The following is a 20,980-nucleotide window of genomic DNA, read 5'->3' on the forward strand; positions in this document are numbered from 1 at the left end:
GATGGCCATTTATTCCGCCACTGGAGCCCAATGCGCGCCATTCGCGCGTAGCAGTGTCTAGAGAACGGCAATACTATCTCTATTGGGAGAAGTCTTTGAAAGCAGACAGCCAGAGGAGAGGGGGTTAACTACAGTGCGTTGGCCGGTATCGACAGCTTCGATACAGATATCGGCTAAGTAGAATTTGACCCCTTACAAAGTGCCCTTCCGTGATGTATGTACACAATACAAACGTAGAGCCGTATATGGGTTAATTAGAGCTGGAGAAAGCTACATTCGTGATTTGTTGACATCTTTGCCCCCATATAGTGTATCATTGACCCAGCGGATCTTTGGTGATTAGAACGGTCTAAGGGCGTATTTTATCTACGTATTCGGCTTAAAGACCCTGGGTGACTCGACAGCTGTTGGAAATCTCCTTGCCAGACACATCTTGACGTACAAAATAACAGGGACAATGGGAGTATCACAAGAAATCTTATCATGTTTTGCTTCTGGGATATAACCCCCTTTATGTGCCAGGTATGTACATGTAGTACATATATACAAAACTCACGTTATGTAGGTAGGTATGAGGCTAGGGACTCGTGTTTCAGCAAAAGAGCCCCAACACCCCGTCCCAAGGGCGCTGCTGTAACCGCTGAGCGATGCCAGGCACGCCGTCTTTGGGAGTTTCCGCCGACGCTGCTACCGAACTAGACGCAAATACCGCCGCAGTCGGCGCCGCCGTTCTTGGGGTCGCATCTGTCCCGGGGATCATCGATACATCGCTTGCCGTCGGGGCATTGCAAGCCGGCGATCCCCCCACAGAAGACGGGCTCGACGCAGATGCCGCCGCAGTCAGCACCGCCGTTTTGGGGGTCGCAGTTGTCGTCCGGCGCGTCGATGCAGACGTGATTCTCGTTCTCGCATTGAATGTTGGCGAAGCCACCGCAGAACTGATAGGTCGGCTCGGGCGAGCTCGCGGTCGTCTTGGTCACCAGGGTTGTGGGGGTGGCGGCGCGCACGCAGTAGCCCTGACAGTTCTCGCCGCGGTCGCAGCCGGGGTCGACTTTCTGACAGATCTCGCCTGTCGGGCAAGGAGCGATCTTGAAGCCGCAAGGCCGCCTGTCGGCAGTGGCCACGCTGGTGGCTCCCAGAAGGGAGACGACGGCGAGGGAAAGATGATATCGCATGGTTGAAACGGCGGGGGTAATTAACAGATATAGGGACTGAGTCGTGACAGTTAATACAGGGTCCGAGTGGTTGGTTCAGGACTGGTATGTGGCGAGTGGTGACGAACGATATGATTGGGTAATTAGCTCAGCTTTATATATTCATAATTAGTGAATACCTACCAAAGTCTTCAAGATTCCACTCGACGGCTGCCAGCTAACCTTGTTCCGCGCCCTTGGAAGTGCACGAACCGCAACCGGGTCGAGTAGCATGGCAGCCATCCCATTTCTCGTGTTCTCGTGTTTCGTTTCACGGCTGAAATCGAAAAGTGGGACGATCCAGGGACGTCTCTCAATTTCCATTATTCCAGCGCTTCGATATTTGCCATCGGCAGAGGGCGGTCGGTTCCCAAACTTTCCATAGCCAAGCCGGAGCTTCCGCCCGTTCCACGTTTTTGGCAGCGCCACGAACCAAGCCATCACTGTCTTTCGTTCCTATTTTTAGCTGGGCAGCAGCCATCCCCGCTGACAGGCGATAGTCATCAAAAACGCATTGGTGAGACAAGTCGTCAAAAAATTAATGGGAAAGCTGGCTCGATACCCGGCCCCTTTGCAGCCAAGGCCAGAGCGCAAGCGCCCTTCCGGGGGCTGGCATGTTCGCCGGGTGACATATCATCCCTTGCTTGGGCATTCAGGTCTCATCGGACGATCACACAGCGGTGTTGTGTACAGACAGAGTAGACCACTGAAGCTCGGAAAAGTGAGGGCCGTCTATTGTGTTTTGCATCACTTATTGCATGAGGCGGCTGGATTGTTTCTAAGAAAAATAATAAAATAAATAATAAAAAGTCGTGCGCCCCGCGAATCTGATTAGAGTGGCTGGTTTCGTCTTCGGCTGATTCCGGTAGACCAGAATCAGCTTGTAGCTCAGTACCATTCGATCGGGCCGTCTCATCTCGATTGCGGACTCGTGTTTCCGTGAAATGGAGGGAACGGAACCCTAACTGCCACGTCTGGTGTGCATACAAATTAACTTGGTACCAACCTGCAGCGCTAATGTGCAGTTCGCATCCAGGGTAGACACGGTGTGATTCATGTCTCCGCTTATGTGTCATGTTCAAATCACCCATTTTGATCTTTGGTGCCATTTCTTCGCCAACCGACGACGATATTTGGTAGGTCTCAACTATTCTTTAATCCCTGACCAAGTTACTCGCTACATCCCTACCGGCCTGGGGCATATGACACACCTTTTTCCTCAGAACCCTCCCGTGTCGGTTTCTCAAGGCATCGTCGTGGTGGTCGGTTCGAGCTTGTTGAGGTTGTCGCCTGCGTCAGGTATACCGCAGCCTTTTTTCATTGCTTGGTGACAGAATCTCAATCGTGAAAGAAGAGACTTCATGGATTCGTATCCTAGCTGAATTCCCTGCCTCATTCTCAAGTTATTACCTCGGAATGTGTATGGATAGTGATGAAATCTCAAGTTGCAAATTATGTATTCATTCCCTTTTGCTTCGTCTTAGCTAGCAATAGACCTCAAATACTCGTTTGAACTATGTCAGACTTCTCCAACTATCCTCTTCACCTGTCAAGTTTCACACCTCTTTCTTCAACTTAAGATCAGCTTTTGTATCAATATTCTCTAGGATTTTACCAAAGATTCTTCATTTTTTTCTATTGGAAAGCTTTTCAGCCGTCACCTACTTATCTTTCGATTCTTATACTCAGTTCCCTAAAAATATAGGGCTTTCGGCAGCTTATTAATTTCTCCAGATATGTTAGCTGTTCCTAATATTAAGGTCAGATCCAACAATGGGCCGGGTTAGAGCACTCGGGTTGTGTTAATTAATTAACACAAGGCAGAAAAAATAGACTAAACATACAACACCAGGGATTCGCTGGTCGTCAGCGACCCAACTACTAATCTGGCCCTTACCAGCTTGACTAAGGGAGAGCGGACGGGATCCCGTATTTTCTGGTAGGTATGGTCGTATGTGCTCGGATGCTCTAGTAAAGGACTTTATAAGCGCTGGGTCAACCTCGCGCGGAGGAGATAATACTTTCCAAAAGATTCAAGTTTAAATGGAGTTATGATTACCTGTTGAGGCTCAGGGCTTTGAAATTTGAAACTTATATACAAAGTTTCAAAGATATTCGACCTTACCAAACGCTAACTGAGCTTGAGTCTCAGATCTTATGCCTTGTGAGCCTCAGCCCAAGGTCCACAAAAAAAAAAAAAAAAAAAAAAAACAAGCACAGTGGGTCCTCTCTGGGAAAACAGAACTTAATCAAGTGTTCCCAACTTTGAAGTGCCGCTCCTACGCCCCGCATTGCGTCATTTAGGGAGACGGGAGTCAGGTCAGATATCATCCGACTGACGGTTGTTGTACGCAGGCGACATTTTCGATCTGGATTGAGGAGAGCAAGTACGTCGAAGCCTCAGAAAAGTTTCTTGGGTCTCAAGGGCGATTCGGTGGCAAGAGCTCGCATACAAAGACGGGGATCATATTACACCTCTCGCACACGAGAAAACAAACAAAGGCCCCGACCTCGGGACGCCCGCATCGCGCATCAACTTTTTATTATATGACATTTCTGTCGTTTTCAACCCTCCTTTTAGTTCTTGACTTTGAACGCAATGACTTCGTCCCGGCTCAGGGTGGGCTTCGTGCCTGAGCACTTCTCGACCCCTATCCACTTCGCTCAGAAGCACTACGGCCTGGATGCCGAGCTGATCCCGTTCCCTTCTGGGACGGGCCACATGATCACCGCGCTGCGCGCCGGAGAGATCGACGTCGGTATCGGCCTGACCGAGGGCTGGGTCGCCGGCCTGGGCAAGGCTCAGGAGGCCGGCGACAAGGACGGCGGCTATCGACTGATCGGCACCTATGTGGAAACACCGCTCTGTAAGCACAACAACTTGCCCACAATCTGCAACCTGCCCGATGCCGTTGCCTGCCCGATTTTCTCTTTTTTTCTTCCTTCCCCCCACCCTCCTCTTGGTTCTACGCCTTGGATGCTGACTTGGTTCCCCCCACCCCTCTTTTCCACACTCTCCAAAGGCTGGGCCATCTCGACCGGTGCTGAGCGGCCCGAGATCCGAACGGTCGACTCCCTCCAGGGCGGAAAGATTGGTGTTTCGCGTATCGGCTCCGGCAGCTATGTGATGGGTTACGTACTCGCCGAGGAGCGTGGCTGGCTGGTACCAACGGCCGGCGTGGGCTCCGACAAGGAACAGGCTGCTCCCTACTCGGACATTGTCGTCCTCAATACGTTTGAGAACCTGCGCAAGGCCGTCAACTCGGGCGAGGCCGATTTCTTCATGTGGGAGCACTTCACGTCCAAGCGCTACTACGACAAGGGCGAGATCCGCAAGATCGGCGAGATATACACCCCCTGGAGCAGCTGGAAGATCGTCGCTTCGACTCGTCTGATACAGGGTGACGGTAACCCGGATGCCGCGGTGGAAAATCTGCTGAAGAAGCTAGACCAGGGCATCAAGCACTTCAACGAGAACAAGGAGGAAGCCGTCAAGTACATCAGCACCGAGCTGGACTACTCGGAAGAGGACGCCCGGGAGTGGCTTAAGACGGTCAGGTTCCCCGAGCGGACCCGGGGGGTGGACGCCAAGGTGGTGATCCAGACCGTCGAGACGCTCTGCACCGCGGGCGTGCTGAAGATCAATAGCGGCGTGGATGCGTCCTCAATGATCGCGAAGCAGCGATGAGCCGTTTAGGTTGCGCCGGTTGAGCCGTGATTCAGAAGAGACGGAGCCTCCGAGCGGGAAACAGGACAGATAATTACATCGTCGCCGTCTCTTCCGTGACCTCTTTGGAATCGCCACGATATCAGCATGCGAACATAGAAGATCTCCGAAGGCAGAAAAGGCAGGAAAGAAGAAGGACGAAAACGGAGAACACGATTAGCCGTCACTCTGCTTGCCTTGGTTGAGGTGTCGCCGTGTCGTTGTGAGTCGGCCGGTCCGTACCAATTTTCGAAGACTCGTTGAATTCGTGAATCGTCGCAGCAAATAATCAGCATGGGCTGGTAAGACGGAGATGTCGAATGAATCTATCGCGTTCCATAGACTAAACAATGACGCGTCGCTCTCTCCTGAGATATCCCATTGGTTCCCAGTCCCAACAATCCTCATAATGATGAACAGAATGCCCAGATCTAGTCACCACTTAATAACCTTCTGAGGGAAGAATTCGTCGATAAGCTCAAGATAGTATGGCTAAAAACAGTGTTAGCGTTTCTTTCTTCATTTTCTTCATCTCCTTTCCAGGGACTTCGGGTTGTCTCTCTTGCCTTCAACTCCTCAACTTTTGGTACTTCGTCGGACTTGCTGTAGAGGTCGTAGGGATTGAACGCGCGAACGGCATTCAGCAGCGCTTCGTCGCCCTCGGCCATGAAGTCCATGTAGGCTCCCTCCCTGTGCCAGGGGTAGAAGGAGTGGAAGCGCACCATGGCGAGAGCCTCGGGGGGTAGGGTGCTCTGATCCTTGATTACCAGGTACAGGTACTCGTCGTGGCCCCAGCACATCATGAGATTGTTGATGCCGCAGCCCGGCTGGTAGATGCCGTAGCGTGTGCCGTAGACCTCGTGGCTCGAGTCGGGGTTGGCCTTGAATGTCTCCGGGTAGATGCACCGCTCGTCAAACTGGCAGCCGACGGGGAAGGTGTCGCCGACGACTTCCCACTGGCCCTCGGAGCAGCCGTCGAAGAAGAGCATCAGCTTGCCCAGGTCGTGGATCAGGCCGACCAGCTGCATCCACCGGGGCTTGCCGTCCCGCCGAATCGCCTCAGCGCTCTGGAGCAGGTGGTGGATCTGGCTGAGCTCCGTGTCCGGGTCGCTGTTGTCGATCAGTGCGTTGAGCTTCTCGATGGCCTCCCAGACCGTCATCTCGGGCCTCTTGCGCGTGGGCGAGTAGAAGCGCTGGCGGGCTGCCAGGTTGTGGGCCACCGTCTGCTTGGCGTGCTGCTCGGCGTAGAAGCCCTTGACCCGGTCGCAGGCTTCGTCGTACTTCCGGAATGCCGACTTGTCCTTGTCGCTGTCGAAGCGCGACTCAGCGTCGAATGCCGTCGTCTCTGAGGTCGCCATCCCTCGGAGGATGTTGACCATGGCCACGGCGTCCGTGATGGCCTCGAGCGCCGCCCCGTCCCGCTGAGCCGGGCGCATATCAACCGCAGCCATTGTGTTGGAGAACGGTGGTGAGATCAAAAAAAAGAATGTGTGTGTCGGGGAAGAGAAGAGAATAGAGGAGTTTCGCGGAAGTTTCGGGCAGGTGCTGATAAGGTCCCTTTTGGGCAGGGCTAGGGCTCACGCCGTATGGCTCGCTTGGGCCGCAGAGATGCTCCTGCTGGCAACAGACGAAGTCCCGATGGAAAGCGCGAGGGAGGATGAGGAGGAATGTCGAAAGGAAACTGAGAACTTAAGGTTGAATGAAGCACCGGGGGCTAGTACCCCTGGGGGCGAGGGCCGCCTTGATATACCATGGCTTCCACGCCACAGCTTCCGAACCGGCGGTCAGGGGAGGAAGGGAAACTGTGATAGTGGAGGAGAGCGACAGGATCCTCGACATCACGATTGGGCCGGTGTTGCAGAGAGCAAAGGACAGTGAATCCACGTCATGAAGGGTCTGCATCTAGGCTGACGAATCTCGGACTCATCGGATGCTCGTCGTTGGAGAACACGAGAAGAAAACATGGTTCTGTCGTTCCACAGACCCTGTACCTGATCGATAGTCGAGATGATCTCACCCCACTCGAGAGCGACATCAAGGGTTGTTGCCAAAGCCACGACATGTGGCCAAGTCCAGAATCTCCTTGCCCTGGAACGAGTTGTCGCACTGCGACAAGATGGTGTTCACGCGGTGGGTTCGCGGTGGACGAGATAGGCAAGAGCCGGCGAAACTTTCCTATCTGGGATCAAAGGCAGGAAGTTGTGGCGAACCTCGTCCCGCCAGGGTCAAAAACGGATTTCCCTTTTCGTACCTACCTTAGGCAGCTTTCTCCGGTCGCGGCTCTCGGAAGTGACCTGCGCCAACGGAAACCAAATTCTCACCATTGAAACGTCGTTGCATGCAGCCTTGTTGATGATCACGTAAGCGGGAGTATCTTGCGACTCGAGATTGTTATCAATTGAATAATTCAACTTGTCAATTTCCTCGCCAGTGTCAGGTAATTACTGTGTACCTTAATTACACATGTACATACAGTACATACCATCATAAGGTTGCACTTTAGTTACCTGCTAAAATCATTCTGTTTTAGGTCCCTAGGTACGTTTAGCAATCTATTGTTTCCCCCATGGTCATGTGAACACGAGAACGCCGGCACATGGACGCCTCCTGGTCTAGATACCTGGTCAAGAAAATTTGAACTTACAACAACGGAGGATCCCTTATTTTTTTTTTCCCGTCACATGATGCTCCTGATCTAGATACCTGGTCGAGCAGGATACCAAAGTAATTAAAACTAACAGCAACAGAGGATCGTTTGCTTGCCATTACAGGACGCTCCGACGTTCACATCTTACATACTATGTACGCTTTCGAACAACCACGAAAAAGGAACTCTATACCTGGTTGGCTTCAAATCTGGCCCCACAAGTACGGAGGAGGTTATGAGAAGTCGACCAGCGCACCTGCACCTAGCGAGACTTGTTTGAATATCGCCGGGGATCGAATCCTCCTGCCAAGATCTTGCGAACTGCTGTCAACCCCAGGAACATCCAAAGACTGAACCGTCGCTGTATTACGGATGTATACATATGTACATTATTTGGCGAGTGTAATCAGGCGATGCGCTTGGCGTTCGGTGCCTTGGCCGGTCTCCCGGACAAGCCAGTGTTGCGCCCCCAAGCCTGGAGCATCTCGAGTCTGACGCTCTCGGTTGGCCGGGCATGGTCTTTTTGTGTTTCTTCCAGGATTGAGATCATTGCATCTTGCTCTTCAACCTTGTTGAAGTAGTGACCAACTGCGCGCGTCAGCCATACGGCTTCGGGCAGGATGCGAACCCCAAACTTACAGGCCGCGATCGCCATGCACGATGTGAACAGGCCTGGCGGGGTGAAACTATTACCACGCCCGATGCCGCAAATCTCCCGGACCGTTGCCCGGATGCTTTCCTGACCGTCGGAGTGATGTGAGTGCCTCTTCATGTAATACAGGCGGGGGCTCAGCCAACCTCAACCTCGTTTCTCTCCTCGGCTCGTACCAGTGCGCCGGATTTAACACGGTGGTCCAGCAAGAAGAGTCTTGCAAGCCTGTGGTGCTGCACGCCAATCACTGTTTCGACAAACGGACCGAAGGTTAGCGCACAAGCGGAGATGAGATGACGACAGGTGAACTCGCCTTGACAGCTCCGATGATACCAGATTTCTGGAAAAACAGCTGAACCCCGTGAATCCTTGAAGACAGGGTCGTATGACGGCGGCTGTTCTTCAAACCAGCGACGATTCCATCTCTCGAGTTCGTCCCAGGACTGTCGACGATGCTTGTCGGTATCGAAGCAGAAGTTGACAACGTCGGCACAGTGCATCACAGCCAAGTTAGCCCAAGTGTAATCATCCGTCTGGTCGAGAGACCTATTGACGAGGCCGGGATGGACAAGATTCAGGCACACTGGCTGCCTCTTTGTCACGGCACTGTATATTTCCTGTCGCAGCCCAACCCAGAAGGACGCTGCGCCAAGGGTTCCGGGCTCGAAAGAGCGCTCCCGAACGAACCTGTACATCCCTGGCAAGTGGCCCCTCCCGATAGCCTCCTGATGCCCGTGGACACCGTTGTCATCGTCCTCGTCGCTCAGCCCGGCTGCGTCCATCAATGAATCGTCAGTATACCGGGGAAGTGCCAACGATGCGCCCGCCATTCCTCAACGGCTGACGTACCATTCATTTCCTCCATGACCTGAAGGATGATGGTTGCCGCAAAGAGGTGTTCGCTCCAGACGGACTGATAATCCTTGCTCATCAAGAGACCCTTCATGATGTTGATGCAGGCCTCGTTGTGCGTGTCCGCCAGCCGGTTGTATTTCTTCCTGAGACTGCCGTCGCTGAGCGTTTGTCCCAAGTGGCGTGCCGAGAGGGCGAAGATGGCGTTCAGCAATACAGGGAAGTCTTTTGCCATCTGAGGGACCATGATCTCGAAGGTATCTAGATCGTCATCAGTCTCTTCTCCGCTTTGGCATGGGCAAGTGAAAGCCGCAGTCGGAGCCACACCGGGGTCAATACGTACGATGCGGATCACACAAATCGAGCTGCGGAGACTAGTGTCAGCCACCTGTATTAGGGGACCTGGATGAGGTGATGGTCGTCGTACCCAGATGGCCAGCTTCTCGACAAAGTGACGGAAGAGGCGGGCCTCTTCGGGATCTGTGAGCGGCCAATTCGGGGCAGGGGGGTTAACGACGGAAGAAATCATCATGCGTCGCAAGCGCTCTGGGGGCGACGCGGGTCGATACTGCGTCATGCCTGCTGATATAGGCGGACTTTTCTGGGACGAGGATCCCGAAGCCACGGGTGAGGAGTCCCATACTGTCTCGGACTCATCTGGTTCGCTATCTGCACTCGAGGCATCGTTGGTGGCAGCATGCGACTCATCGATGAAAACCACTTTGGGTCGACAAAGTCAGCACGCTCCCGAGTGGTGGTAAGTTAAGGGCACTTTTGACTGAGCAACGGTAATGGACAAAAGAAAAAGAGGACGAACATCTCCTTGGCGTTTTGACCCATCGCTGTCTTTTGCCAAACTTGAACTGGTCTGATCAGGGAGTCAGCGAAAATGAAGGTGACGAAAAGGGTGGTGGTGGTGAATGGTCCCAGGGCCACTTACACTTATTAGATTCGCGAATCTTGAGGCCCGGTGGTCGGCATGGCTCGTCTGCACTGAGGCATCTGCCGCAGGTTGGTGTTACTCTGTCGCCTGCAAGAAGTGGTCAAGTCAACATCGTGCACATTGTCGCTTTTGGCAGATCGGCGCCCCTGTTGAAGGGTGGGTTGTGATGAGGACAGGGGATAGAGAGCGACGGAATAAGTGGGGGCGGACCAACATCTGAGATGATGCTGTCGGCATCTGGCGCTAAAGTGGCAGTCCTGGTCAGAAGGTCCAGGTCTCTCTAACAACCTCTCGGCAATGAAGGGCAGAGTGGCAGACTCACCATCCAAACTTGGCTAGGGCTTGGGTCGAGGAGCCCGACCCGGATGTGGCCGTGCCGTGCGGCGACATTGGCAGGGCTCACGCTTACACCGGAAGCAACAGCATGCTCGATCGGGCCGCAGCCTCAGAGCGGGAGATTTGGGGTTACTGGGCTGGGCTTTGGTCTGGGGCCTGGGAGCCAGAAACTGGTTAACTCAGAAACGGTACTTCTGGTTGGTTGGTTGGTATGGTAGTTATCTGTTTCCTCTTCTTCTGTTCTCTTTCGGTGTTGTAATTTCGCCAGGATGCGGTGGCCGAAGCCCGGAACAAACCTGAAATTCAGGCTGTCAGTTGCCCGAGGAAGGGTGCGGAGCAGCGGCGAACCCTGAAAACTCCGGCCTTAGGTAACGGGTTGCCCCCACTTTTTTGTGGGCGCCGCCAAGAAAAGCAAAGTTCCGGTTAGTTATGCTTGCAGGACGAGGATTCGCCGCGAGATTCGCCGTAGCGCGTTCCTGACGTAGATCGCTGAAGGTAACCCCCGCGAAATGAATTGGACCAGCAGTCTGGGAACGGTCTGGGGCAATCTGGGGTGCGGGTGATGATGAGTGAGGGGTTGCACCATATCGGCGGCACTCCAAACAATCATCTCGGGATATATTGCCTGTCCACGCGGTTGTGTTTGCACACCTTCCCGGCCTCTCCAGCCATGTCAGTGGTGCGGGGAACAATTCCGGTAGTTAAGGGGTGGTGTGAGGGGCGGCGCCGTCCAATCAATCCTGCGTACCGACAAGATTCCCTTCCAGCTGGCCGCTCGTGTACTGACTGTCAAGGGCGCTCGCCGTCCCAACGTGCGGCAACACCACCCAACAAATGCACCTTCCCTTCCTGTCAACGCCGCCACACCGAGAACCAAATCATGAGCTCCGTGGCCCCTAGCAAACGCTACAAATTGTTCCCCAGCCAAGCACCGGGCCAGCCACACCCAGACAGCAGGGATCGCCAGTTTTGTAACGGCGCAAGCACGCACCACGCACCACCCCACCAACCAAACTGCAACTCCACAGTTCCTGTCACCAAAAATTCATGCCTATTGGACCCATGTGAATCTTCGAGAATGCTCGCCTGCTCAATTCCCACCTGTCGGGATGGACCCCGGGCCGAGTCTTGGAAGTACATCTTAATGTGATCTCTTCCCTCCCCCCTCAGAACCTGCGGTCTCGGTCGGGTGAGTACTCCCACGCCAACGCCAACAACAGCCCTAGCCATTGGCAAGCCGGTCCATCGTCAGCTTTCCAAGTTGATTCTACCGCATCCGCGGCCGACCACTGCATTTTCTGAGCGGAGGGGTAGACTGCCGCCAAGATGGCCTCAGACGACGCGCCCAGGGGTGTTGTGCCCTCCGAAAAGCTGGAGGTGGGAGGGGACGACGAGAAGGAGCAGTATACCCAGGATAATAAGATCCAGCGTCTCGAGGCCAAGAACCGCGTCATTCAGGGCGCCAAGACAGCGACGGAGAAAGAACAAAAGATGACGCTGATGCAGGGTATCCGCCTGTACCCGAAAGCCATCGCCTGGAGCGTGCTCATCTCGACGTGTATCGTGATGGAAGGCTACGACCTCTGTATCGTAAACAACTTTTGTATGTGCTCGTTCGATCCTGACCCTGCCCGGCATCCTACATGAAGGCTGACCGAGTTGGTTACCTAGACGCTTTCGAGCAGTTCAACAAGAAGTACGGAAAACAACTGCCCGACGGAACTTGGCAAGTGCCAGCCCCATGGCAAGCCGGTCTCAGCAATGTGAGTGTGCCCGCCCATTTGCTCTTGACGGAATTGCATACCGGCGGGGCGGGACATTTAGGCGCACCGCCCTCTTCCACACCCTCTCCCTTCCCAGCACGATGAGATGAACCATGATGAGATTAGCTGGGCGGCCGTGCTGACATGTGGATCTGCCTGACAGGGCGCCAACGTTGGCGAACTCTTTGGCCTTCTCATCAACGGTTATGTGTCGGAGCGGTTCGGCTATCGCTGGACGGTGATTGTCTGTCTGATGTTGATCAACGCCTGGACGGCCTTGTTTTTCACTGCCCAAAACGTCCAGACGCTGTTGGCAGCCGAGATCCTCTGCGGCATCGTATGAGCCCTTGACTTTCCCGCACTCCTGAGCAGTTCGCTGACACGCAGTTCACGGATAGCCATGGGGCGTCTTCCAAACCCTCACAATTACATACGCTTCTGAGGTCTGCCCCGTGGCGCTTAGAGGTTATCTTTCTACGTACGTGAACTTCTGCTGGGGTCTTGGCCAACTCATTGGAATCGGCGTCATCATGTCCATGCTGGACCGGACCGACGAGTGGGCCTACCGTATCCCATATGCCCTGCAGTGGATGTGGCCTTTGCCGCTGGCCATTGGCATCTTCTTCGCCCCTGAGTCTCCGTGGTGGCTGGTCCGCAAGGGGAAGTTGGATAAGGCAAAGGCCGCCCTACTGCGCCTCACCAGTCTAAACCGAGAGACCGATTTCGATGCGGACGAGACCATTGATATGATGGTGCATACCGCAGCGCTGGAAGAGAAGACAACGAGTGGTGCTACCTACCTTGACTGCTTCAAGGGACACGATTTGAGGAGAACAGAGGTGAGATGGGCGGCATTTTGCATAACCACCAGAGACCTCTCGAAAGCCGACTGACCATCTCCCCAGATTGTCGGCATGTGCTGGGCTATTCAGAACCTGTGCGGCAACTCTTTCTCCAATTACTCGACGTACTTCCTTACCCAAGCCGGTCTCGATTCCCACAGCGCTTATGGGTTCGCTCTTGGCCAATACGGCTTCAACATGGTGGTATGTCAGGCGACGCCTACTCGGCCGGCGTTTACTGGTGCTCTGGTCATGAGGAAAGAGCTGACGGTGTCGGCTAGGGAGTCCTAGGAGCTTGGTTCCTGATGAGCCGCGGCATTGGCCGCCGATCGCTGTATCTGTACGGTCTCTGCGTGCTTTGCGCCATGCTCCTGATCCTCGGTTTCTTGGGCCTCGTCCCCGAGGCGCACCGCAGAGAAGGGTCCATCGCCACGGGTAGCATCATGCTTTGCTGGGCATTGACGTACCAATTATCGGTCGGCACTGTGTGCTACTCGCTAGTCAGCGAGATCTCAACGCGAAGGCTGCAAATCAAGACCGTCGCCCTCGGGCGCGTCTTCTAGTAAGTGGATCTTGGTTGTCCGTGACCCGCCGCCGGCTGCTAACGTCAGGGCAGCATCATTGTTGGCATCTTTTGCTCGGTGGTTACTCCTTACATGCTCAACCCCGGGGCGTGGAACTGGAGAAACTTTGCAGGCTTCTTCTGGGGCGGCATCTGTTTCCTCTGTATCATCTACGTCTATTTCCGCGTCCCCGAGCCGAGGGGGAGATCGTTTGCTGAGTTGGATATGCTCTTCCAGATGGGAGTCAGCGCTCGCAAGTTTCCCTCCACGCGGGTCAACGTGTTCGAGGAGGATATCGATGGCGACCTCATGAACGAGTATCAAAAGCAGACAAGTGCCAAGGGTCCAGCCAGCGCCCACATCCCGTAGGGCGTTGTTGGAGATACGAGAGCAGAACAGATGGTCAATAAAGACACAATTGACCCCACAGTGTATGCCCTGGCGATTTACGAGAGAGCCGACAGTCCCTAAGTGTATCTTGCCGGGTGTCTCGAGCGGCTCAGCAAGGCTTGCGCACATATTCCATACAGCATTTCTTACAGCAATCCGTACGTTCAGCACCCACTACACGAATCCCATCGTGCCAGCCTGTTGATTAACGGGTGTCCGGATGACCTAGATGAGTCTCACCGAGGTCTATTATTTGAAACATTTGTGAGACAAAAGAAGACGTGAATATCGAGGAAAATGGTGCAAAAAGCCGAAGTTAGAATGCGTCAATCAGGATACCAAGTGTACAAGTGCGGCAAGTTTCCAGAACACTCCAGATGGTCGAGGAAGTTAGGCTATGGTGTCTCGAGGACACTGTCGCTGCAGAGGGTTTCGCACATTCCTGCCAGGCTTATCCTTTGAAGTCCTAAAACGTTAGAAGTGTTCTGTTATGAAGCTCAAGCATAAGTTGTTACACATCCTGCTTTCGCTGGGGCCACGATGGATGTATTTCCTACGGTGTATGTACCCTGTATGTCCTCCGTACTTCTGGTAATTACGGTATCGTATGAACATGCCTTAGGTACTCTGTGCGGTACTCACTTTGCCCAACGTATCCTGTACCTAGGTACCTTAAGTACCTAAGGTACGTTAGTTACCTGATAGGTGCGGCCCATTCAATTCGTAGGTAAGGTACGTACGTGTTTCCCGCGCTTGACGATGGCCTCAATCAAGGAGTGGTACGGAGTACTCCCTACACTTATTAAGGGTGAACTGAAATATGCATCTCCCAGCAGAGAATTGCCGCTTCTACCAAGCATGCAGAGTGAAGATATGCAGGTTTTATTGATAAAATTTTTTTCAGATATTGGCGAAACAGTCGGTCTCTCTGGGAGGTTTCCTGGGTTACGAGCACTAACTTAGTAGACGCTTGTGAGAAGAACTCCGGAGGAGGAACTAGTGACTGCAAAAGCCTGCAGTGGCCTTTGGTCCCCTTTGTGTGGCTGGCATTAAGCAGCGGCTTGGCAGATCACTAACTGACCCCGCCCCACTTTGCTCAAGGTCATCCCACCTGCCCCCAGCACCCAGCGCCCAAGTTACTTCCGCTTCATCGACGCAAGATAACTAGTTAAGAAAGCGACAGCTGCCAAGGAACTCTTGATTAACGGAAGACTTGGAAGAGTAAACCGAAACATCCAGCAAGGACACGGAGACCCGACTCAAAATGGCGAGCCTCGCAAATTCAACGCAGACACGTACCCCTTCGGGGACACAGCCAACGCGCCCAAAGGGTGAGCCAAGCCATTTCCGTCGGCGGGGAAAAGATCTGATTGATTTGGATGCCATGCTAGCGGTACTGTAGATGATGCAAACTGACAGGACTCGTTTGCTCAACGACAGGCATTCTCAAGAACTCGTGTCGCCGCTCCCCTCCAGTCTCCCCCACCGACGGCCATAGCTTGCCGCACACCCCGGAAGCGAGCTTTCCTCTGTCACCAAAGGAGGCCAAGGAGTTGACCATCGCAAACACACAGTACAATGCCGGGCACCGCCGCTCATCATCCACCACGGCCTCCCGGCCGGGTGGGTCACGCCGGCAAAGCTCCCTCCCGCCCAATGACGGCCAGGAGGAGCAGGGCCAGCGGCTGAAGTGGGACGAGGCGAACCTGTACCTGACGGAGCAGGAGCGCACCAGCACGATGAAGATCAACGAGCCAAAGACGCCCTACGCGAAGCACTATGACCCCTCCGAGGACCCGTCAGACGAGGATGACGATGACGATGACATGGACAAGGTCGACGGCGCGCCGCACCCGACCGGAGAGCAGCGACGGTCGCAGACACAGCGCAGACGCCACGGCGCGCCCTCCGACGACGAGATCCCGCGCCTGTCGCTTGGCGAGCCCGAGGAGGAAGTGCCCGAGCCGTCCTCGCCGCCCCGGCCGCGCGCGGTGCACGTCGACAGCAAGGGCAGTGGGCACGACACGGACGGCGAGGAGTACCTGGTGGGGCTGAGCGCCGAGGAGCGGGAGAAGCACCGGCGGTTTGAGGAGATGCGCAAGAAGCACTACGAGATGAAGAACGTGGCTGCGTTGCTGGGGCATCCCGAGGAGCTGGAGGAGCTCGACGATGACGACGAAGACGGCGACGGCGATGCCGCGGGTGAGGGAAGACCCCCTGTCCCGCCTCTGCCGAGTCGGGTCAATGGAACATCGTAGATACGATACGGACGAGACAAACTGTTGAGCCGATGCTAGGGAAGAGGATGGTCAAGAGGGTGGTGATGAATCGTGGTGGTGGTGGTGGTGGTGACGACGACGACGACGATGACGACGACGATGATCATCCTTGGAGGTATTATTCTTGGGTTTACGTGAGACTCGGGAAAGCGCTCGCCAACAACCGTCATTACATGAGAATTCGGGATGAATAGGATGCTACGTGGCTGGCCGTGTATTCGTGGCAGAGGGAATGGTCTGTATTGGGCTACGTGACAAAGTTATTTGAGTGTCTTTGCTCTACTTTTGTAAACCCCAGGCCGTTTGGCAATGTAATAATGTGGAGGCATGAAACAGGGCAAGCGTCTTTTTGAAGTATCATAGCAGCCCTTTGCGCGCCAGCTCAACCTTCCTCGCCGCCTCCCCAGCCTTGAACCCGCCCTTAGAGATGCAGATCCGCTGCCCTTCGGCGAGTTCGAATTTGTCCTCGTGCGACGGCCATTGGCATGGGCAGTGGTGGGGGAAGTGGACGCACGCTGTCGACCGGTATTAGCCATCGGCCTCTCGGGGCTGCTGAAGTGAAAGATGACCTACCTAGTGTATCCGGGCATAGGTACTTATCGCAGTGTGAGCGCGCGTATTGTGTGCGATAGTGCGACGAGTCGCTTGGCACATTTTGGGGTTGGCGGTGTTGCTGTCCCCCGCCACTAAACATCTGGTCAAAGAAGCCAAACTGTGCGGAAACAAGGCTGGTCAAAGCCAGAACGATAAGTGAAACTAGATTCATCGTCGGCCACTCTGCAATACTGTTGTGAAGACTCGAGGGTTCGCCCTGGTAAACAAAGGTTTGTCGACGGGGAAGCAAATGGGGTTGTCGCAGCCCTTCAGTAAGTTGTAGTTGACTTGCTGGCCAGATCAGTGAGGCGACCGCAAAAAGCGCAGCGGCAGGCAGGGATGGTGGTGGGCCCCTGCCCACGAGGCGAGCACTTGAAAGGTGTTATCTTATCGGGGACATGGCTAGTTTACTGCTGACTCAGCAGAAAACTTCACCCTAGCGCTGCAACACGCGCTGGAGCAATAGCCGTGCTCTCGAGTTTCGGTCCCCCCCTTCTGGTCAGGTCCCGGGATCTTGCTCTCGAGCTGCCCGCCCACTTCTGCGCATCCTCAATTGTCGCGAAGTGCTCCGTCAGGCGGACCCAATGCATCTCGCACGGCTGCAGCGGCCCCTTCAGAGGGCTGCTGCTAGCAGTGCCCTTCCGATCAGCGCCGTTCTGCGGCCGACGACGACGACAACAACAGCCCTCGAGGAGCGTTTCGGCCACCTTCGAATCTCGTCGCCGAATAGCGCCAATGCCGCGGTAGAGGGCAGGCGTTACGCCACCGTCAAGTCGCAGGGCGCCTACAAGCTCAAGTCGAAGAAGACGATACCCAAGAAGATGGGAGCGAAGAAGACTGGCGGTATGCCCGGCTGTCCCGCTTGATTGCTGCTCCAATGGAGGGGCTCTCTGCTAACGCTCTTTCTCTCTCTCTTTTTCACGTTCAGACCAGTATGTCGTTACTGGAAACATTATCTACAAGCAGCGCGGCACGATATGGCATCCGGGCGAGAACACCATCATGGGCCGCGACCACACGATCCATGCCGCCGTCTGTGGCTACGTCAAGTACTACCGAGACCCGCAGCGTCACCCCACACGGCAGTACATTGGTGTTGCGTTCAACCGGGAGGACAAGTTGCCGTATCCTCCAACATCGCCCCGCAGACGCAAGCTCGGCCTCGTGGCGGTGCCTCGGAAGGTCGAACGGCCGGCCGAGGAGACCACATCGCCGAGCGGCATTCCGCTCTCGGTAACGCGGCACGAGACGGTTGCGCAGGACGAGAAGGAAGCTCCTAAACCGGCGACCGAGGAACAACCTGTCGCCAACCTACCGGAGCCGGTCTCCCTGACCGATGGCAACGCGGTCGTCGCCAACTTGATCAGGGAGAAGCTTCAGAGCCGGCAGATTGCTCAGGCCAAGGCGGAGGCGAAGAAGCTCGAGCAGCTGAAGGAGCTCGAGGCACGCAAGGGCACCCGCGTCTTCCATCTGCAGAGCGACTACAGCTACCGCGAGAGTAACTGGGAGATTGGCCGTCTCGTCGGCGACGCCGGCGTTGTTCCCGGCACCGACCAGCCCGAGTCGAGGAAGGCCAAGTTCCGCCTGCGCAGGAGGAAGCGCGTTGTTCACTTCAAGGGTATCAAGAAGCGCAAGATGGCCAAGGCCGCCCGGCGCCGGGAATACAGGAAGATGGTGCGCGAGAAGAGGGCGGCGAGGATGGCTCAGAGGGCGGAGGCTGCAGCAGCTGTGAAGGCTTCTCTGGGCAAGGCTGCTGCCGCGGCTGCAAATGCGGCTGCGGACAAGGGCGAAGTTAAGGCCTGATCGCCTAGCGCCCCTGGACTGTGCGCTGTTTGGAGGATGAAGGCTGAGTCCAAGCTTGCATCCGGACAAGGGAGTTGTGGCCGGAGACATACTGTACAATATTCTGTCACAAATAGATTATGTTGTAACAAACACCCCGGCGATCTCAGAGCTTGGTTTGGTATTGGTTCACAATGGTAAGTGCAGACGTCATTCCTGTCCTAAGAATTTCTTCACATTGACCGCATGCGCAGAAATTCAGCGCTGCAATGCAGCGATTCACTTTTTGTCCGGGTTGGGCTTTGTTCAGGTGCTTATTCCTCGAGCTGTCTGCCCTCCCTTGCGCGGCCAGAGCGGGGTGGCATGGTGGCTTTGGAATGCGGACACCCAAGACTAGGGAATCTCGAAGCAACTAATCCCTCTCAGAAGAACAAGAAGTGTTGTTCTCTTTGTCATATGACTTTTTTTTTTCCCTTTTTTTAATTCCGGATTTTAGGGACATAGAAGCCGGCCCGACCAACCTCAGCCCTGAACCCCTATGCATGTACGATAATGCCCCTGATCCCTCACGCTTGTTTCTCATGATTCCGTGCGCTTGCCTCGATCACAAAATTCAAGGCCATGTATAGCATTGGGAAAGCTTTTGACATGCGATGGGCCGAGGAGCAGAGTCGGGTTTTGGGCGGCGTGAATAGTGACAGCCCCTCCAATCTCGTGGTCACTCAGCACTCGGAACTTGCTTCCACCCGAACGGAATCCCCAGGCTCGCCACCCCGAAATGGCGTGGTTCCAGATGCCGCTGCCCAAGTTTTAGTTGGCACGCAGGCTGCAGGCGGCTCGCAGAGCCGCAGTCAGAGCCCGGATAAGCCTGCAAACCGTCGAAGACTTTCGTCGTCCGATCGTCATTCCCCAGAGGCGACCTTTGTTAGCCAGCTTCAGAGACCAATGTCACACCGCATGGTACAAGGCCATCACGGAAGTGGTCATGATTTCATACCATCAACGCTCTTAGTCTCGTCCGTACGCTTAACAAGTTCAGAAACTCCGTGGCAGAGCCCGTCGAGCTCCTCGGGTAGGAAGCGCGACCTGGAACCATCGTTCACGGGCTCTCCTCGCACAAAACGCCGACTGATGGCGGAGATGGACCATAAAGCTACCTCGCTCCGAAACCCAGCCCCCTGTGGTCCATCTAGCACTGAAGCCGATGGGAGGGAACGACGCCGCGGCGGGCCCCTCCTAAGGAGAGGCGGCCCCCCCATTCAATCCTCGCTTGCTGTGGGGATGATTCACGATCCCTTGCCGTCCACCACCTCCTACTTGGACTCGGAGCGGGAGAATACCGGCGATATCAGGGGCGACGCATCGATCGAGACCATCGATTGCCAACCATGGCCAAGCTACGAAGCCGACATATCGTCTGCGATACAGCCGCGGGAATCACATGAGGTACGGAAGAGGGATGGTTACTCATTCTGGTGCATGGCTTCGCAACCTGCAGTTGGAAACGCTGTTCCGTGGCCCAGTAAAGGAGAAGAAGGGGGGTTCGGCAGCGGAGCTGTCTCCTCGCAGAGTCTTGGGAGCAGTATCCGTACAACACGGATGAGCCCGGGCGGGACTGGAGCGTCTGAAGTAGTCCCCCAAGATCCCGAACCGCAGCCAGAGAGCCATACGGAAACCAGCGCCGTCGTGAAGCACGCCAGTCAAGGTGCGCTTCATGCCTTGGAGAGCACCAAGAGCAGAGGGGGACGATGGCAGAATAAGGATACAGACCGAATTGGCGGTCAACTTGACAAGACTCCCATCATCTTGTGTGGCAGAAGGCGCTATTCGGATTGGACTGGATACTGGGGTAAGTGAACCCCAGGCTCGCCCTGCGCTGGAGACTGTGTGGATGCTCACCCTCGGTTGGCGCAGAAGGAGTTCCCCGCAAGATTCCGGGAGCAGGGGCACTGTTTCCCGAGGGATATCTTCCTCGAATTGGACATGAGAATCCTTGGATATGCCCGATTCGGGACTGCCAAACCGTCTTCCCGCAGGTCTGGGCTCTTGGCGGACACTTCAGCGTGAGTCTATCGGTGCTCCAGATCCGTTTTCCAGTCGCTAGGTGGTCAAATTGCTTTCCTTGGAACTTGGAGCTGACCAAGATCCGCAATATCAAGGCGGCTCATCGAGCCTGCCTCCTCAATGACAATCTCGATGGAACTATGTCTGTGGTTGGGAAACGCAAAAGTGCCGACAAGAACTCGGGCCGGATGCCTCCAATGGTGGTCTCGAGGCACGCCGTCGACCCAGTTACAGCTCCGCCGAGGGCGCCGCCGCGACGACCTGGGCGCAGGAAGAGGGTGGAAAGAAGCGCAGATGTAGAGCAAGACGCAGCGCAAGAACAAGCTCAGGGCGACGGAGACAATCGCGAGCAGCGAAACGCTACCGTCTCACGA

The 20,980-nt window shown here is 55.1% G+C and overlaps 8 protein-coding genes across 8 annotated transcripts; 4 read left to right on the plus strand and 4 right to left on the minus strand.

Moving 5' to 3' along the window:
* Positions 1 to 324: 324 nt before the first annotated feature.
* P884DRAFT_246909 (uncharacterized protein) lies at positions 325 to 1,515 on the minus strand. The gene is made up of 2 exons (XM_069440477.1): positions 1,338 to 1,515; positions 325 to 1,256 (listed from the first exon to the last, which is right to left on the minus strand). The coding sequence occupies exon 2, from the start codon at positions 1,173 to 1,175 to the stop codon at positions 696 to 698; it is 480 nt and encodes a 159-aa protein (XP_069296066.1). The 5' UTR covers positions 1,176 to 1,256; positions 1,338 to 1,515; the 3' UTR covers positions 325 to 695.
* Positions 1,516 to 3,658: 2,143 nt separating this feature from the next.
* P884DRAFT_43798 (uncharacterized protein) lies at positions 3,659 to 5,107 on the plus strand. Its single transcript, XM_069445895.1, has one exon. The coding sequence runs from the start codon at positions 3,793 to 3,795 to the stop codon at positions 4,879 to 4,881; it is 1,089 nt and encodes a 362-aa protein (XP_069296067.1). The 5' UTR covers positions 3,659 to 3,792; the 3' UTR covers positions 4,882 to 5,107.
* Positions 5,108 to 5,334: 227 nt separating this feature from the next.
* On the minus strand, positions 5,335 to 6,350 carry P884DRAFT_279016 (inositol oxygenase; the record flags this gene model as incomplete). The annotated part of the gene is made up of 2 exons (XM_069443251.1): positions 5,335 to 5,391; positions 5,466 to 6,350. The coding sequence occupies 2 exons, from the start codon at positions 6,348 to 6,350 to the stop codon at positions 5,335 to 5,337; spliced, it is 942 nt and encodes a 313-aa protein (XP_069296068.1).
* Positions 6,351 to 7,952: 1,602 nt separating this feature from the next.
* P884DRAFT_204708 (uncharacterized protein) lies at positions 7,953 to 10,383 on the minus strand (the record flags this gene model as incomplete). The annotated part of the gene is made up of 11 exons (XM_069438596.1): positions 7,953 to 8,134; positions 8,186 to 8,285; positions 8,345 to 8,445; positions 8,500 to 8,970; positions 9,048 to 9,311; positions 9,394 to 9,415; positions 9,478 to 9,770; positions 9,868 to 9,918; positions 9,991 to 10,080; positions 10,208 to 10,236; positions 10,316 to 10,383. The coding sequence occupies 11 exons, from the start codon at positions 10,381 to 10,383 to the stop codon at positions 7,953 to 7,955; spliced, it is 1,671 nt and encodes a 556-aa protein (XP_069296069.1).
* A 1,272-nt stretch (positions 10,384 to 11,655) lies between these two features.
* Positions 11,656 to 13,866, plus strand: P884DRAFT_271200 (uncharacterized protein; the record flags this gene model as incomplete). The annotated part of the gene is made up of 7 exons (XM_069442418.1): positions 11,656 to 11,932; positions 12,001 to 12,092; positions 12,256 to 12,429; positions 12,491 to 12,931; positions 12,998 to 13,138; positions 13,216 to 13,496; positions 13,551 to 13,866. The coding sequence occupies 7 exons, from the start codon at positions 11,656 to 11,658 to the stop codon at positions 13,864 to 13,866; spliced, it is 1,722 nt and encodes a 573-aa protein (XP_069296070.1).
* A 1,752-nt stretch (positions 13,867 to 15,618) lies between these two features.
* P884DRAFT_261847 (uncharacterized protein) lies at positions 15,619 to 16,203 on the plus strand. Its single transcript, XM_069441601.1, has one exon. It carries the CDS (start codon positions 15,627 to 15,629, stop codon positions 16,143 to 16,145), a length of 519 nt encoding a protein of 172 aa, XP_069296071.1. The 5' UTR covers positions 15,619 to 15,626; the 3' UTR covers positions 16,146 to 16,203.
* Positions 16,204 to 16,464: 261 nt separating this feature from the next.
* P884DRAFT_227377 (uncharacterized protein) lies at positions 16,465 to 17,068 on the minus strand. Its single transcript, XM_069439681.1, has 2 exons — positions 16,740 to 17,068; positions 16,465 to 16,681 (listed from the first exon to the last, which is right to left on the minus strand). The coding sequence occupies exons 1-2, from the start codon at positions 16,930 to 16,932 to the stop codon at positions 16,524 to 16,526; spliced, it is 351 nt and encodes a 116-aa protein (XP_069296072.1). The 5' UTR covers positions 16,933 to 17,068; the 3' UTR covers positions 16,465 to 16,523.
* A 170-nt stretch (positions 17,069 to 17,238) lies between these two features.
* P884DRAFT_246930 (mitochondrial 54S ribosomal protein bL27m) lies at positions 17,239 to 19,031 on the plus strand. The gene is made up of 3 exons (XM_069440478.1): positions 17,239 to 17,603; positions 17,689 to 18,739; positions 18,797 to 19,031. Exons 1-2 carry the CDS (start codon positions 17,345 to 17,347, stop codon positions 18,561 to 18,563), a joined length of 1,134 nt encoding a protein of 377 aa, XP_069296073.1. The 5' UTR covers positions 17,239 to 17,344; the 3' UTR covers positions 18,564 to 18,739; positions 18,797 to 19,031.
* Positions 19,032 to 20,980: the final 1,949 nt, after the last annotated feature.

This window comes from Thermothelomyces heterothallicus (genome assembly GCF_042370625.1).
Source record: "Thermothelomyces heterothallicus CBS 202.75 unplaced genomic scaffold P884_scaffold_18, whole genome shotgun sequence".
Taxonomy (NCBI): domain Eukaryota; kingdom Fungi; phylum Ascomycota; class Sordariomycetes; order Sordariales; family Chaetomiaceae; genus Thermothelomyces; species Thermothelomyces heterothallicus.